Below are 17,289 nucleotides of genomic sequence, written 5' to 3'. Positions count from 1 at the left end.
GAGAGGCCACAGGCAAAGGCAAAGCAAGGCCCGGCCCGGACGCCCCGCCTGGGCAGCCAGGCTCCCTGCTGCAGGGACTTGCCCCCCTCTGCTGGGCAGGAAGAAGCCCCGGGTCACCCTGCACGTGTCAGGAGGCTCCAGCAGCCCAGGGGGAGGCAGCCTCTCGCCTGTTCACAGAAGATGACAAAGCCTCCCAGAGGGGCACAGCTGCCTAGAGGGGGTGCAGGGACCCCCGAATGCAGACGCCAAGCCCTCCCTGTGCCTGCCAGAGGACACAGTATATGAACCACCCACTCCCCTTTCTTCCCCACAGCAGCTCCGACCACACCCGAGTCCTGGGCCACCCGGGACTGCCCCTGAGGACTGTCCATCTTAGAGATCCAGGCCCGCGGACTCCAAATCCCCCTCACACTGTCAACACGCTGGAGAGGCCATTCACCCCCGGACGAGGACAAGTGCTCCCGGCCCCGGGACACCAGCTGGCAGCCCTGGCCCCAGGGAAGCGCATCAGCCCTCCACGCCCGGCCCCAGGGCAGCTGGTCAGCTGTGAGCGCGCGAAGGCAGGAGTGGCCGGGCTGTCGTTCTGCTCCGTTACCCCCGGCCTCCTCGTCCCACAGGTGCCTTCGCCCACATCGCGACGGGCTCTGCCGGGGAGCGCTGGCCTGTCGGGGCCGCTGCGGCGGGGGGCATGGAGCCCGACTGCAGGCTAGAATGGCTGCCAGGCTGCTGGGCCTGATTAGAAACTGCCCACAATACGGGGGTGAGGCGCTGCCAGGGCCGCGGCGGGGAGACCCTGCGAAGGCTTCCAGGGGACAGTGCGCAGCGAGCTGGGCCGATGGAGGAGCTCACGGCCCTCAGCACGTGCAGGCGGCTCTGAACCGGGGCCTGGGGCCTGGGGCCTGAGGGCCAGGAGTGCTGAGCGAACAAACGCAGGCATCTCGCAGCCTCTTCCCTCCTCACGGGACTGCCCGCCGCCGTCAGGGAGGACGCCGCACAGGATGCTCCCCCGAGCAGCATTTGGCACCCAAACAGGCTCCCAGCCCAGGTGTCTCTGCCATCTCAGGACCCCCAGGCAGCAGGCCATCTCCCGCCGCAGAACAAGCCCGTGCCCCGCTGGCGCCATGGCAACCAGGCTGCCAGGATGGGCTCTGACTGTGCAAGCGTCTCCAGCCCCTGGAGTGGCGCTGGGCCCTGAGATCAGGCTTTTCCACCAGTCTCTGGGCAGCCCCCGTGCGCCCCCCACAGGGCCCCGCTCCCCCCTGCCACCGCCTCTGTCCTCCATTGAGCTCTGCAGAAGCCCGGTCCATTCCCGCCATCCCCGCTCCCTCCTCAGCCCAGCCCCGCATGCTTGCTGCCCTCCAGTCTCTGAACACTGCGCTCACAAAGATCTTCTTTGACATCCACTTTGCCAAGGAGCACCTCGGTCCCCTGCCTGTCCCCTTCTGCCGTGTTCCGCGTGGTGAAAGCACGCCGCCTTAGAAAACACGCCCTTCCCTGAGCTCCCACGACCCTCCCTCTCCCAGCTGCTCACACCCACCAGCACTTGCTTCTCTGTCTCCTTGGCACACACTACCCACCCTGCATTTGCACCGGTGCACCCTGGGGAGGGCCCAGCATGGGTGGCTTCTCAGGACTGAGCAGTTGACGGTGTCATCCACCAACATGGAAACTCACGGTAGCAACTCAGTCCTTCTGAGCTCTGCTGGCACCGCTGCTAGTGCCTGCCAGATCACAAAGTCCCAACTTTTCCTAACTCCCCCCTTTAAAAACTCTTATTCTTCAGTAGAACAGAGCTGGGACTGATTCCCCACCAGCGCAAATCTTTCAGAATAATTGCTTATGCAACTTTTTGTCAGACACCTTCTGCCACGTAACCCTCACAGCGCCCCATCCATGCATTATCATTGCCTCCTCTGCTCAGCTTCAGGGCGCCTGCCCCACATCACACAGCTGTGAAGAACAGAGCCGGGACGGGGCCACGTCTGTCTGACTGGAGTCTGTGTGTTCAGCACTGGCTACGTCATCAGCCAGACCCCTGGAGTGCCTTCCCTGGGCTTTTCCATTCTGCTAGAGACCTGGCCCCCAGGGAAGTTCAGACTCCAAACAAAGGCCCAGCAAACACCCTTTCCTGGGGTGGGTCTGAGTGAGGCCGATTTCTGCAAGAACCTGGAGCAGGCCTTAGGGAGCATCCGTTTCCATAGTGCCCCACCAGCAGGACCCCCCTCTTGCTGTCAGGAGGCCCCACTTCCGCGGCCTCAGGAGTGTCACCTCAGATCATGCCTCTCTGTGCTTTGCTCTTCACTTAAGCTCCTCTGTCCTCCTCAGCCCCACCACCCCCCATGCTCCCTGGGTGGGCTCAGTAGGGCCTGCCCTACCTCCCAATGGAGCAGAGCAGACCCTGGACGCCTGTGGGTACGGGTAGAAATGACAGCAAGATGCCTGGTGGTCTGGCCTCGCAGAGGACATGACCTTGGACACAGATGGTTCTGAGACATCCCCTAAAAAGTTAAAACTAATAAATAACTTCAGTAAGGTTGCAGAATAGACTGTCAATATACAAAAAGCAATTTTATTTCTATATATTTGTAACAAAAAATCAAAAACTGAAATGAAGAAAAGAATCCAATCAAAAAAATAAAATACTTAGGAACAAATCCAGCAAAGTGCAAGACTGCTCTGAAAATGATGATGACATTGTTGAAGATGTTAAGGAAAACCTAGACATGTGGACAGATGCTTCACGTTCATTGGAGGAAAAACGTCTAAGACGGCAATCACCCCCAAACTGATGTGCAAAGTCAAAGCAGCCCCACCCAAGTTCAAGCTGATTTATCTGAAATAGATATAATACTTCATATGGAAATTCAAGGGACCCACAAGAGCTCAGTAATCTTTAAAAAGAACAGAGTTGGGAGACTGATGGTTCCCAATTACAAAGCCGCAGAAGTCAGGACAGTGTGCAGTAGCACAAGGAGAGACATACACATCAATGGACTGGAATTGAGGGTCCAGAAATAAACCCTGACATTTCCCAGCTGTTGATTTTTTTGACAAAGGTGCCAAGACCATTCAATAGATAAAAAATAGTCTCTGCAACAAATGGAGCTGGGTCCACAGGATAGACACCTGTAAAATAATGAAGGGGACCCCTACCTCACACTATATAGAAAAGTCAAGCACAATGCATCAAAGATCCAAAAGTAAGAGCTAAAACTATAAAAACACTTAGAAGAAAATAGAAGCATAAACCCTCGTGAGCTTGGATTAAGCAATAGTGTCTTAGATATGACTCCAGGATGACAGGCAGCCCAAGAAATATTAAATTGCACCTCGTCAAAAAATAAAAACATTTTTGCTATGAAAGGACACCATCAAGAAACTAAAAGGACAAACCTTAGAATGGGAGAAAATATTTGCATGTATCTGATCAGGCACTTGTGTCTTGAACCATAAAGAACTCTCACAAGTCAATAATAAAAGGACCACCCAATTAAAAAGTTGGCAGTGGATCTGAATACGTGTTTTTCCAAAGAGGTTGTACAAAGGGCCAATAAGCGCATGAAATTATGCTGAACATCATGAGTCCTCAGGAAGATACAAACCAAAACCGCAGTGAGATACCACTTCGTGCCCACTAGGGTGACTAGAATCAAAGAGAAAAAGAAAAACAGACAACAAGTATTGTCAAGGACAATGAGAAACTTGAACCTTTGTACTCTGCTGGTCGGATTGTAAAACGGTGCAGCCACTTGGGGAAACAGTTTGACAGTTCTTCAAAAGGTTAGACATCCGGTAACTGTATGACCCAGCAATTCAATACACCCAAGAGAAATGAAAATATGTGTCCACAAAAATCCTGTGCGTAAATGTTTCACAGCAGCTGAAGTCACAATAGCAGACGAGCGGGAACAAATCAAACATCACCAGCTGATGGACGGAGAGGCGAATGCAGCGCCTCCGTGGGCACGGCCCTCCGCAGCTGACGTGGCGTGGGCCAGGCCGAAAGTACGATGCTAAGTGAAGAACACACACGCTGCACGGCACGCAGGGTATGATTCTGCTTGTAGGAAACATCCGGAATGCACAAATCCTTAGGACCAAAAGTAGACTCGTGGGGTTGCCTGAGACTGGAGAAGAGGTTTGGGGGGAAAAAAAGGAAGTGCTCTACGATCAACCGTGGTGGTGTTGCACAACTCCCCAATAATAACACGAGCCGCTGAATTACACGCGTCCAACTGGAGAGCTGCAGGCTACGTGACATCGCAGCAAGGCTGCCACCAAGCCCTCCACTGAGATGGGCTCTTCCCGAGGAAGGGCGCTTGGGCTTTGGGGGAGACCCGCAGTGCCCCGACAACCTCTCTCAACAAGGAGGTGACCCCAGAGAAGGAGGACGAGGCTCTGGCGTGGCTGCCTCCATGTTCAGCGCCGGGTCTGTCCAGGTTCGGGTTGTCCGCCCGGCTCCATCTCTCGTGAGTCACGAGCCACGGCCCGATGCCCGTGTCTGCCTCTCCGAGCTGCGGAGGGCGCGAGCAGGTCTGCGCCCGGCAAGCCCGCGGCAGCTGCTGTCGTGGCAGTGTCCGGGGGTTCTTGCAGGCTGCGAAGGAGCAGGCAAGCGCGAGACAGACGTGAACTCATAACACGCACCCACCCTGGCTACACGGGAGGGGCCCGGCCCTGCGGGATGCCTTTCCCGTGGCTTCATGCAGACAGCTCCGCCGAGACGGGGGACTGTGAGGAGAGGGGGGAAGCTCAGCGAGGGAGTTTACAGGGAGTCGCCGCAGACAAAGCTCTGCAGATGAAGCTCTGCCTTCTCCGTGGAAGAGACGAGGCGATCGGGTCGTCCTGGGAGCGCCCCGGACAGAGTTTATTTTCTTTTTCCACAATTGCCCCATCACCTTCCATGACATCCCTGTGTCCCTTCCTCTCTCCCTCCTCCTCCCTAAACCCGGAATCCTGAGATCATTCATTAATGTCGGCTGGGTTTGTGCAGGTATTTTACTTTGTCAAACCGTCCGCCATGGAAAGGTCCAGGATTTGTCTTTGTCACCCTGACTGCCGTCACTTTGTCATTTCTGACGTGCATTGTTCCCTCTAACTGAGTCTCTCCCTCCCTCCATGTTGCTCTCACTGACTGCGGCTCATCCCTCCTTGTGATGGAACAGCCTTCCGCGGCGTGGACACGCCAACCTGCTCGATCCCGTCACCTGTTGACGGACATCTAGGCCTCTCCCACGTCCTCCCTGTTGTAAATTATGCCGCGATAAACCGCACGTGGGGATTTTTGCACGGCCGGTTGCATGTTCTGAGGAGGGGCGCCCAAGGGTAGAACTGCCGGGTCATGTATTTCCCTCCTTAGTTTTTAAGGTAAATTCAAATCTATTTCCATAATGGCCGTCACAGTTGAGATGCCTGTGCAAGGAGTGCTGAGGCCCCTGCTTCTCGGCGCCCGGCCCTGAGGCTGGGCCCTGCTGGTCTCACAGGGAGCAGGTGGCATCTCTGGTTTTTCCTGCATCTCTCCCATTAGAAGTGATGAAGAACATTTTTTCACATAACTACTGGCCTTCGGAATAGTCTTTGGTGAATTTTACATAAATATATCAAAAGCAACCTCCACCCCGCCTCAGAGCCCCACCCATTCCATCAGCCTTTTGGCCAGGAAGGCCTCTGGGGTGACAGATTCCGCTCACTGTGCCGCTGACGAGCGGCGTTAAGCTTGAAGGCCCCTCGCCGGCCTGGGTGCAGCAAGTACAAGTGCAAGGTCGGATGGAACTAAGTCCGTCCTGAACCTGGAGATCAAGGCAAGTCCCCCTTCCTGCCTTGTTGGAGCCGAAGCCCCCCCGGTTTGGCAACTTCCCATAGAACTTTCCTCCCAAAGGCCCCTGGGATCCTGCTCTCCCCTGTCCTCCCTCCTTCCTGCCGCCTGTCAACCCAGGTGCTGAGCTTGCCTTTTCGGCGGTGAGGAGGGCAGCAAACCATCCCCGTGGGCGCTGTGCGGCAAGAGCCTCAGAGTGGGGCGCGGGTACCCCATGCTCCCACACCCTCCCACGTGCACCCGGCGGCCCCGGCCCCTCCTGGAAAGCCCGCTCTCATCTCTCCCCTCGCTGTTCCTCACCCCTCCGTCGGAGCCACACTCGCCGCTCCACCTGCAGAGCAGTTTGGGGATCCGAGTGACTCCCAGCTCTGCAGGCCAGGGGGTTCCATAGCACGTGCTGTCCTGACCCGCAGGCCCCACAGATCCACAGCACTCGGGCCCCTGCCCGCCAGTGTGGCCCCACGCTCCTGCGCGCGCCCGTTCCCTGGGGTGGGGTCCACGGCGAGCCCAGCCCTTCCCTCCCCGGCCGCCCACGGTGTCTCCCTGCAGCCCCACGAGCGCCGGGCTGGGCCGGGCCTCTTTCTCTCTCTGGTTCAACCAGCAGATGCGACGGGCTCCCCTGCCCCTGCGTCCAGCAGGAGCAAATACAGCGAAGCCGCTGGCGGGGTGTCTCGGGGAGGCCCGGTCACCCTGGCATCTTCCTTCCCACGCTTCCTCTGGGCTCTGCCAGGCGAGGTTCACGGACAGCAGGTGTGTTGCCATGGCAACGTGGCCGCCTCTGCGCCCCGAGGGCTGGCGTCACCCTCCCGAGGCTCACATCCTGCTCCTCTCCCTCATTAGCGCCGAGACCAGCTAAAATACTGCAGGCTCCGTCCACCTGCACAGCGCTTCAGAGAGGAGCGTCCCGGCTTACGTAACGGGGTTTCAGACGCGAGTCCGGGGCGGCCCGCCCCGCTGAGGCAAAGGCAACAAAATCTGGGGTCGCCTTCAAACACCACCTAAGCGGCCCAAGGGGCGGGGGAGCCCAGCCAGCTTCCTCCGGCCAGGTCGCGTCCTGGGGGCTAAGGTGCTAGAATGTTCCGTCAGGGCCTGCCTGCCTCCCTCCTTTCCAAATCCCAGCACCAGAGACTCTGGCGCGAAACCCTCCCCCAGCTGGGCAGCGCAGCCGCCCCAGGACACACGTGGCCTGCCAGGCTCGGAAGGCGTTGACACGCGTGCGCCGCCAGGCGCCCCGGAGGGGCTTCTTCATCTCTTGCTCTCCCGCGGGTGGACTCAGCCTCCCTCTCCCTGTCTCCCAGCTTGAGCCCAAGCGCCTGAAAAAACAGCTGCCCCAAATCCTGAAGCTCCTGCGGCCGGATGACAGGATCCTGGTCGTGGGCACGACGCGGCGGCCCTTCGATGCGGAGCTGCAGTCTTTCTGCAAGTTTTACCAAAAAATCATTCTGGTGCCCAGACCAGACTACGCATCCCGATACGGCAAGTGCCCCCAGCCCCGCCCTTCCCGTGTGGGTGACTGAGGGGGCACGGCGAGGTGGGGTGGTGGCGGGGCGGTGTGATGGCGGTGGGCCTCCCACCCACTCCTCGGCAGCAGGCAGGTAAGCAAGGCGTGGCACTGCCAGGTGTGGGCACCTGGACACCAGGACTGGGCAAACCGCAGGGTCATGGGGGGAGACGGGTGTCTGGCCTGTCGTCACATATTTCTTTCTCCCCCAGGCAGAAGGGGGCTGCAGAGGGTGATTCTTTGTGGCCCGGAAGCTGGGCAAAGCCTGTGGGTGCTGATCTCTCTGCCACAGGCACTGCCCGGCTGCAGCAGTGCGCGGTGTCTCCCCTCAGGCGCCACTTCTTTGCTGGAGGTGGGACCGTTTCTTCCCAGCCTCGCGCTAGCCCGGCATCGTGCTGACCTCCCAGGAGGCGGCGCCACGGGGGCCCGGGAGCCTGGGTGCTGCGGGTCAGCAGGGACAGCCACGAGTGTGGGCTCGGTGTCTGTCCGTCTCCCCCAGTCCCATCCGCTCCACCGTGCAGGGAGGGCCGCGCGCCAGCGGGCCGGGACCATGGGGGATTCCCGTTCCTGACTGGCCGCCGCCTGCTTCCTTGCCCCTCCTGGCCTCTTCTTCCGTGCTGCAGCCTGACCTTCCGCTGTGGTCAGTCACTTCTAGTCGACAAACCACGGGCCCTTTGGAAACAAAACTTTGGACGGACAAGAAGACAGCTGCGTCCTTCCGCCTCCGTCCGTTGGATTCTGGCTCCTCATGGGGTGTCGGGGAGATGCCCCCCGGGCAGGTGACAGACCTGCAGACAGGTGGCCCCAGCCCCGGGCTCTGTCCACGAAGCCACGGGCGCCTCCCGTCTCTCCGGGAGGGCAGCTCGTTCAGGCCGCCACCCGCCGACAGCACCCGCGCGCCCAGCCCTTCCTCCGGTGAAGCTTCACAGTCACCCGCCGCGGCTGGGGCGTCTGCCTGGGAGAAGGACTGTCCCCCCTTTGCCGCGATCCAGGGGGTCCCGCCCAACCCTCCACGCAGGGGCTGCGGATCCGTCACCTGGGCCTCTGCTCCGCGGCGGAGCCCCAAGCTGTGCGAGACACCGACCACCCGCCCCTCCCCGCCTCCAGCAGCGCGGGGAGCAATGGGGGGACAACAGGGCTGGGTACAAGGGCCCCTCTGCCGGGGGCACAGTTTTAAGGTTCACCCAGTGTGACTCAGCATCTGCCTCCTTCCCCAAGTCAAGCTGTTCCTTCAAAATGTCTGCAAGGAAAATCCACCCACAAGGTTGATTAATGCCTTATCTGGTGCGCAGAAGCCCCTTGGGCTGCCTTCCCTCCATGCTCGCAATGCCCCCTCCTCTCCTCCCTGGGGTCCACTCGCTGATAACCCCGTTCATGACGGGACCCAGAGTCTGCTCTCGGGAGCCCAGCCCACGACTTCCGATTGTTCTGGATTCTAGGTGTCAGAGGCCAGAGCGCATCCGAACCACACTACTCACTTCTTGTGCTTTGTAAACTCCCAAATGAAAAGGGAATGTTGGGGTGCTGCCTTCTCCGGAGCACTGGCCACGACAGAACCAGACCGTCCAACGCAGAGGGGCCAACATCAGGATCTCGCAGTTGCAAAGCGGGTCTGCAGCGCGGCCTTCAGCCCTCGCCATCCCGGCGCGGTCCTCCCTGGCTGTCCACCCGCAAGCCCGGGGGCTCCAACGCGTCCCGGGTCAGCAACTCACCTCTGGCTCTGGTGCTGGCCGTGGGGTCCCACCTCCACAAGCCGCCGCACCCCTGCCCGCTCGGTGGCTCCGTAAACTCAGTAGAAGCCATTCTTTTGGGTGTGTCCGACGAGAAGAGGCCGAGTCTCCCCCCGTCTGCCTCTGGAGCCGGCTGTGGCCAGGCAGGCCCGCCCCCTGAAACCACCCTGAGCAGTGAGCTTTGGGGGTCCCATGCTGGTGTGCTCGAAGCGCCCGGTCTGAGACGCCGCATGGCTTCAAGCGCCGTTCCTTTCGGCGTCAGTCAGTTTCACGGCGGTCTGTCCCAGGGCAAGCAGTTTTCAGCCCATCCTAGCAAGCCTTTCCCGCTGGGGAGACCTCGAGCAGGAGGCAGGACAGCTGGGGCTGCTGGAACTTGGGGGGGGGGCAGCTGAGCTAGTGCCAGGGAACCCCGGGCCTCCCTACTCGCCCCCTGCCTGGCTCCCCCCATGCCGCCCCAGGAGTCTCAGCTGTCCATGCCCAAGACTGAGGCTGCTCTGGCTCCCCACTTGGGGCACCTAGAGGTCCCCCACTTGCAGAGGCGTCCTGTGACCTCCCATGCTAGGGGTTCCCTTCTCTGCCTCCAGGTCACCCCCAGATCAGCTTGTGCTTTGTTCAGAAGAGAAGCTGGACACTGGGTCCGCAAGAAGGCCACCTGGCTTGCAGGGCGGGCCTGAGGTCCGGGTCTGACTCCGCCCCAAGAGGGGCTCGCCTGCTGCGAGCTGTCGTCACACAAATGCACCTAGAAAGACTCCGTCATCTGTTTTGTGCCGCCTTTTGTAGCTGATGTCTTAATGAGTATCTGGAAGCTTCAGTGCCAAATGGAACGACTGACAACTGGAGAGGCAAAGCCAGTCCCCTGTGTCCACCTGCAGGCCCCAAGGTGGGACCGGAAGGGGCAGGGCTGGTGCAGGGGACATGTGTTGCTTCGGGCCGGTCTGGAGCCCGTCTGGTCCTCGAGGCCAAGTATTCACTGTGGCCCCGAGGCAGAAGCTCTCCTGCCCCGGGTGGGGCTCAGGACCCGCACCAGAGAGGACTTGGGGAAATCACAGGGTAACCCGTGACCCACCGGCCAGTCTCTGTGTGGCTCCAAGGAGCTCTGCAGGCCCTCCTGGCCGAGCCGGCAGCAGACGAGTGGGTCAGGGTCTGGGCAGCACGGGCACTGAGTGCACAGGGCCCTCTATGCCCAGGTCGTGCCGTAGAGGGGTTTACGCACTGCCTCCAGTATTCTCAGGAGGGCCTGCGCGCGTTAGGGACATTTGCCCAGATCTCGGCACCAAGACCAGCCAGGATCGAGGGCCGCACACCCCCTCACACCGGGCTGCAGCTGATACAGGGCAGCAAGGGGCACTAAAACTGGCCAAGGACACTGCCCAAAGTGACACTACCGGTCACTGAGCTCTTCACCCCCCCGCACACAGTTGCAAGACTACTCAGGCCCAGGAAACAACAGCAATGGAATTTATTTAACAAACCAAGGAAAACAGAGTTACAGAGGCCAAAAATGGCCATTTACCTCACCCAAAGCCATGTCCAGTGTTTTCTTTTAAACAAAAGCAGCTAAGATGGCGTCTTCCTGCCACTGCAGACACACGGCAGCCAGACTCCATGCCAGGTTCCACCTCACGAAGACAGCAGAAGACACCGCAGGAGGCGCGCCCGGAGCTGCCGGGACCCCCCAGCGAGCACCCGGCAAGCGACACTCAGACGGCAGCTGCAGAGGCTGAACAATCCGACAAACGGTCCCACTCACCGCTCAGCGAGGCGCGGCTCCGGCTCCGGGCCTCTGGCTTCCCTGCCAGGCGGCAACAGCACCACACCCGCAACAGTGTCAGCTGCTCGGCTACTTGCAAAACCCCCAAACTTGTCCTCTCTGAGGTTGGCTGCCGGAGGCTCCGCACCTTCCGAGGCCCGCCACGGCCTTCTGCAAGATCAGCGCGGCGGGGCCGGAATCGCTGACCCTGGAAACGCTGAATCCCAAAGCTGAATAACCTCCGCTTCTCCTGCAGTCCTGCATGACCCCAAAATGCGATGCTCTGGCATTTTCCCTGGGGCTGTCTATCCTCACCAGCAACCCCTCCAGGGGGCACCGCCTGTGCAGCCTTGGCCTCAGCCACCGGCAGCGCAGCCTCCCTTTACGAAACAGGCGTCGTCCTCCAGTGTGACGCCACGTCCGAGGCCGTGTGGTGTCCTCTGCCCGGCGCCAAGTAAGCTGCAGGAGCAGTCCCGTGGTTCATTTTCACGGCACCCCTGAAGTCACTGTTACCCCCCGGGTCTCAGGAGCCCAAAGAAGCGACAGGCTGCCGTCGGGCAGGCGTCCAGGCACGCCAGGGGCATCTGCAGGGCAGGGGGCTCTGTTTTGCACAGCGTGTGGCGCAGCGTCTCAGACTGCGCGGGAACGGGAAGCAGCTTCCCAGACCCGCAGGGAACCGCCGCGAGGAGGGAAGTTTGTGACTAAGCCCCTCCTCGAGTCAACTCCCGCTGACCTACCCAGGCATTATGGAAAATAGTGTCTGGTAAGCAGTGACCCCACATGTGAGCTCCCACCCTTGAAAGCTTTTGAACACCCCTGAGCGGCCATGCGAAGGCCCATCTCCCGTCCCAGCTGGGGGCTCGGAGCGGGCGAGGACGCAGGGGGACGCTGGTGGCGGCCTTCTGCTCATCTGGGTCACGTGGTCTTGCCAAGCCCAACTTTGTGCCCAGAACTGGCCTCGTCCCCCATTTCCTGAGCATTGTGACCCTTGTTCTCTCTTCCCCCCATCTTGGACACAACAGTGCTGTGGAAAGAAATCATCCAGCGCAACGGGGGCGTGCTGAGCAACTCCCTGAACGTCAGCTGCCTGGCCAAGGTCAGCGATGGCTTCACCCCCGGGCACATGGTCCACGTGGTGCGGAGCGTGCTCACCGAGCGCAGGGTCCGGCAGCAAAGCCGCAAACCGCTCACCGCCGGCGAGTTCATCTCGGCGCTGACCAGCATGGAGCCCGTGTACCAGGAGGAGGAGGACAGCTTCAAGGTGAGCGTCACCCCCGCGGCCAGCCCAGCCCGCGTGCCACCGCCTCTGGCTTCCTGAGGCCCATGAGGGTGAGCCAGAAAGAATGAGATTTCAAGACTTGGTTTTGGGGATCACAAAATCTTTTTAGCCTTAGCAGTAGAGGAGTCTTTCAACTTTTAAAAAAATCATGATTTATAACCTTATAAATTAGCCGTAACCAAATTGCAGAATGGAGTAGCAGGTCAAAACCACTGGTTCACACCCACACGCACAGGTGTGCACAGACACATGTAAGTATGTGCAAGCATGCTTGACATCACACACCTGTGCACATGTGTGCACCGAGACACACCTTCACACGTGTACGTGCCCACACACACGGGCACATACCCCCTTTTTTTGTTTGTCACTGGTTTCTACTTGTATTTCATCTAATGGAACAAGTTTGGCACAGAGAAAACCATTCCATCAATCATGGATTTCGATTCAGCACTGCTCTTGCTCAGTGTTTGCCGCCACACACTTCATTTCTCAGTGCACTTGCAATAGGAAGTCACAAGAGAAATCACCAAAATTAATTCTCTAATTTGCTAATACATTCTGAGAGGCACACAGACATTTTTCAGTCTAGAGAAAATTTTTAAGACTCTCCTTATCCAAGTCCCTCTGTTAAGGAGGAGTCGAGTCGCAGACAACTGGTGCCTGCACCCAAGCATGGGGGTCACTGCGCCTGCTCCCTGTCCAGGCCGCAGTTGCTCCGCAGGCTGCCCACCCCCTTCCATCAAAATGGAAACAGGTGCACACCCTTTCTGCACCCAGAGGTCTTTTCTTTAAGCATCTAGAAACACAAGGGAGGAAAATTACATCCCTGCAGTCACACCCATTGCAATGTTGGCCACACAACAAGCAGGACAGAATCAGAATTCCCTTTCACACCGCGTGTCTCTGGAAGCCTCCTCAAGAGGAGGGAACCCCTTGTACTATGAAAGTTCTCAGATTAAAGCAAACTCCAAATAACCAGCAGAAGAAATAAATCTACACCTACATACAGTATTGTAAACCTGAGAACAAGGCAGTGGCCCACTCTTAAAAGACAACAGATACCAACAAAGAAATGACACTCGAGAAATCAGACAGCTCTTTGAAAGAATAAATGCCAGAAGACAGGGAGGTAACATCCGCCAAGCACTGAGGACAGACAGCTCTACTTGAAGTTGATATCCAGCTAAGCTAGCAGCCAAGAGACAGACATTCTCTTAAGAATGCCTCAAGACATTCAAAAACTGAGCTCACTTCCCATTCAAGGCCACTTCAAAGAGCAACTCAGAAATCTCAAAACTGAAGATGCTCATGTCCTGCACCCACAGGAATTCTATTTATCTCTGTGCCCTAGAGAAGTTTTCTCAGATGTGTACAAGAAGATATGTAAAAAATTGCTATTTTCAACATTGTTCACAATGACAAAAAGTTGAAAAGGACTACATGTCCATTAATGGAAGAATTCATAAATAATGTATAGTCATTCCATGAATTGCTACTACCATACAGCTATAAACCCAAAGTGTTTCTCAGGTTTCAAATAAAATGAGAAGGTTAAAGGGAAAAATGCTGCCTCAGAGCCAGCTGCAATCACTAAGTGCTTTGCTGGTATCTTGGTATTTTCACCTGTTTCCAGTCATCTCCCCAGAGCAGCTGAAGGGTCTCCCACAATGCACACCTGACCACAGGTCCAGCTTCCAGTGGTATGTGTGAACCAAGGCGGAGGGAGCAGTCACATGACAAAAACAAAAACACAGGAGTAAAGTCCCCAGGAGGAAGGTGACTTCGTGAGGAAGTGTTGTTGGTTAGAGTTGGCCTGTGATTCTCTGAAACGTACAACACCGTGAGGTAGAAGTTTCAAATCATATAGAATTACAGCTTGAACCCCCCCCTGAGAAAGAATTTATAGTAAATATTTGTCAAATGCCCAAAGTTTAATGCCTGCCTGCCCTGCCCTTCCTAGCAAGGTTATCTTTATATTTGAGAGTATTCCAGTGAACCACTGCAATTTTGATATTTTCCTAAACATCTATTTTATTTTAGGACTGGTACACCAAAACCCCAATGGGGAAGCGGAGAGCGTTGGCGCTGACTGGAGGTAAAGCAGAAAAAGAAAAGGAGAATGGAAAAAAGAAGGCAAAGCCAGGGAAAAAGAAAAAGTAATGCCTTTGTAAGGCATTGAGTCAATGCCCTGAATCCCTCCCAGAGTGGCGGTGACCCCAGCTCTGCAGGGAGAAGATTCACATCGCCTGTCGGAAGGTCACGCTCATCAGCCCCTGCACCTGCTCACTTAGACTTCGGTTGGCCTCACACCCAGTTAGTTTTCCACCACGATTATTCTAGAGTCTGTCATTGTTTTCCTATCCATGTGAAGTTGGTACATAGCCAAAATTCAGTCTTCACGTGCTCCACGATTTCTCCCAGTAGGACCCTTCATCTCATCAGCACTAACTGCCAGATTTAAAATTTGATAGAAAGTACTCTTAACTTGTCAGCTAGTAAGTGACTTAAGTCTGTCGTCGGTACACTAGCTTTTTATTACTCCATATATACTGTATATTATCTTGCACATATTTTAATAAATTAATTCTTTGCTCTATTAGTATAATTCTGTAATGGAATAAAAACTGTTGTTCCTTGAACTGACTCAGTCATTTGGTTGCTGGAGCTGAAAAAAGATCTTTAATATTAACTGTTCAATCTTCTGGCATTGGAGATGGGAGAGCTGAGGTCCAAGGTCACACTGCTGACATGTGCAATGTTGCAAATGAAGTCTTTGCCTCTTCATGCCCAGCCTGTGGTCCTACGCCACCCCGGACCCTGGCAGGCCAAGGGCCGGCAAGAGGCACTCCTGAAAGGGCAAATGTGGACCAGAGGCAGCCTGAAGGAAGAAGTGCCAGATAAGAGCAAGATCACAGAATAGAAAAGTAAGGGCTGAAAATAAATTGAAATTATGCAAGAATATGAAAGGTTATTTGGAGGGAGAGCCAGTAACCCATTCTAAGTTGTGGCCAGAACATCATCAGAGGAAAGAGTCTTGACTGAGGCGGAATGAACATAAGCTGAAATCTAATAGCACAGTGAGTGGTTTTCGGTTCTGCATGGAAAGTAGGCTCTCTCCTAGTCTGTCCGCCAAGCCAGCCCTCCTGCTTTGCCAGGGATGCCCAGGAGGCTGCATCTTTGATGCCCACGACCATCCTGGGTGTCTTTAGCCTGTGTCTGTGCAGGAGACCAATTCAAATCGGGCAGAGAGAGAAGCCATCGGCCTGTGAGCGCAGGATAGTGCATCCCAGAGGCAGCGCCCCCCAGCCCTCCGCACAACCAGAACCTGTTCTCCGATCGCCCTGCCATCGGCCTTCCTTCTCCTGCCAAAGACCATGGGCCTCACCCGCTACAGACTGTGTCTGGCAAAGACCCCAAGCAGCCTGAGTGTTGGCCAGACCCTCCACCCTGACCTCAGAGAGCCTGTTAACTCACCTCTCTCAATTGTGGGACTGAGCTCCTTCCTTTCACGTCGGGGAGAACGTACCCTCAGCCATGACTCCAGAATATCAAGACTCTAGGATTTGACGTTCATCACAAAATCACAGGGTCTGGATTGTTTGAAGAAATGAGAAGCATGAGGGGCGTCAAGGGCTCACTCTTTCTGGAACACACTCACGTGGTGAGGACTCACCTGAGACGCAACGTCCGTGCTGCCTTGTCCTCACAACATCCTGCCCATCCTGGTGCTATGCGTTCACTTAGCCCCACGAGGTCCGCGTCCACACCACCTGCTTACCCAGACCTGCTCCCTCCCACCCAGCGGCTGGTCCCGCTCACTGATGCTCGCTGCCATCCACTGAGCAGCTCTCCTGGGCCCTTGTGACACTCACAAGAGCCACCCACTGTCGTGCAGCCCAGGAGGCCTGCACCCCGGCCTCCTCTGTATCATGCAGATGGATGTGTCTACACGCACATACAAATATCCTCCGTTTTACACCAGTGGTGACTGCACATTGATTGTGTTCCACCCCCAGCTCTTTCCACTTAATAACAGATCTTGGCTATTTTTCCTACGTGCACACATCAACGGCCTCGTCTTGTACTAGCTGCCAAAGACCCCACTTTCTGCACACGCCATTATGGATTTCACCCACCCACCCTTTGGCAGACATTCAGGCTCACCCACCCCTGCCAGCCCACAGCCGCCCCCTGCACACCTTAGCACGTCCGCCTAGTGGGACTGCAGGGGGTCTTCCGTGCAACCAATTCCCGGGACAGAGTGACTGGCCAAATGACCTGTGCAGCTTTCATCTTGGTGACACTTGCCAGGTTGTTCTGGAAAGAGCTCGGTGCCCAGCTTGCAGAGAAACACGCACGTTACAGTCTACAGGCAGGTGAGCCATATTTAAAATCCCAAGTCCCCGGCGAGAGGCGGCGTGCGCCAACACTCCCTTTGTAACTGACAGGAGAGACCACAGCTGAGGGGTGGGGAGGGTAGAGCTGGGGGCAGGGGGTGCTGTCTGGCGGAGCATGGGGGAGGCAGATCTTCCCCAGCGTTCTGCCGGCCCCGGCTGTTCCCGGGCCATCGGGTGACAATTAGCTCCTCTTGAGTGTGTCCTTAAGTGAAGGCGGCCGTCATTAATGGCATGAATCCTCGTTAAGGGACGTACGATAGACTAGAAGCTGATCCAAATGAAATTATGGGTCTCGGGTCTCTGCTCCCGCTGGGGAGCCAGCAGGTCCCTGGTCTAGACCCCTGGGTGGCACCGTGGAGCCTCACAGATGCTCGGGGACAAGGGGCTTTGACAACCCCTCTGTCCAGCAGCGCGAGCTGAGAACAACCTGATGCTCGCAGATCTGCTTTGGGGGCCTTTCCTAAGCTCGTGCCCACACCTCACACAAAGGCCCGGGGGCGACTTCACAGAAGACGCGCTGTCCTCTGCTGCTCATGACACCAAAGGCCCCAAAGCTCCGAGAGAAGTGGCTTCTGCACCCCTGAGAGTCTTCGGGTTGAAGAATGGTGAGGAGATGCAAAGCAGAGGGAACGAGGCCCTCTGGAAAGCAAGTTGGCAGCTGCCTGCACTGTGGCCAGGAAACCAGAAGGCCCCGCCCTTCACGTCATGGAGCTGGTCGTGAGGCGTCCGGCAGGACAAGACCTGACGCCAAACCAGCCGAAACCTGGTCTCCCCACACACACGGGGCAGCAGCCCGCCTGCCCTGGTTGGGGTCTCC

The 17,289-nt window shown here is 57.0% G+C and overlaps 1 protein-coding gene across 1 annotated transcript in view; it reads left to right on the top strand.

Annotated features, from left to right (window-relative positions):
* The window catches only part of DRC11 (dynein regulatory complex subunit 11), a gene marked incomplete at both ends in the record, with an annotated part of 101,794 nt that extends 87,559 nt beyond the window's left edge, over positions 1–14,235 (top strand). Inside the window, 3 exons of the mRNA XM_084228108.1 lie at positions 7,111–7,288; positions 11,816–12,054; positions 14,116–14,235. Of these exons, the coding sequence (XP_084084234.1) occupies positions 7,111–7,288; positions 11,816–12,054; positions 14,116–14,235 (537 nt within the window). The remainder of the gene's footprint in view (positions 1–7,110; positions 7,289–11,815; positions 12,055–14,115) is intronic.
* Between the last annotated feature and the right edge of the window lie 3,054 nt (positions 14,236–17,289).

This window comes from Talpa europaea (genome assembly GCF_964194135.1).
Source record: "Talpa europaea genome assembly, chromosome: 1".
NCBI lineage: Eukaryota > Metazoa > Chordata > Mammalia > Eulipotyphla > Talpidae > Talpa > Talpa europaea.
The sequence above is the reverse complement of the archived record's forward strand: the minus strand, read 5'-3'. Positions and strand labels throughout refer to the sequence as shown.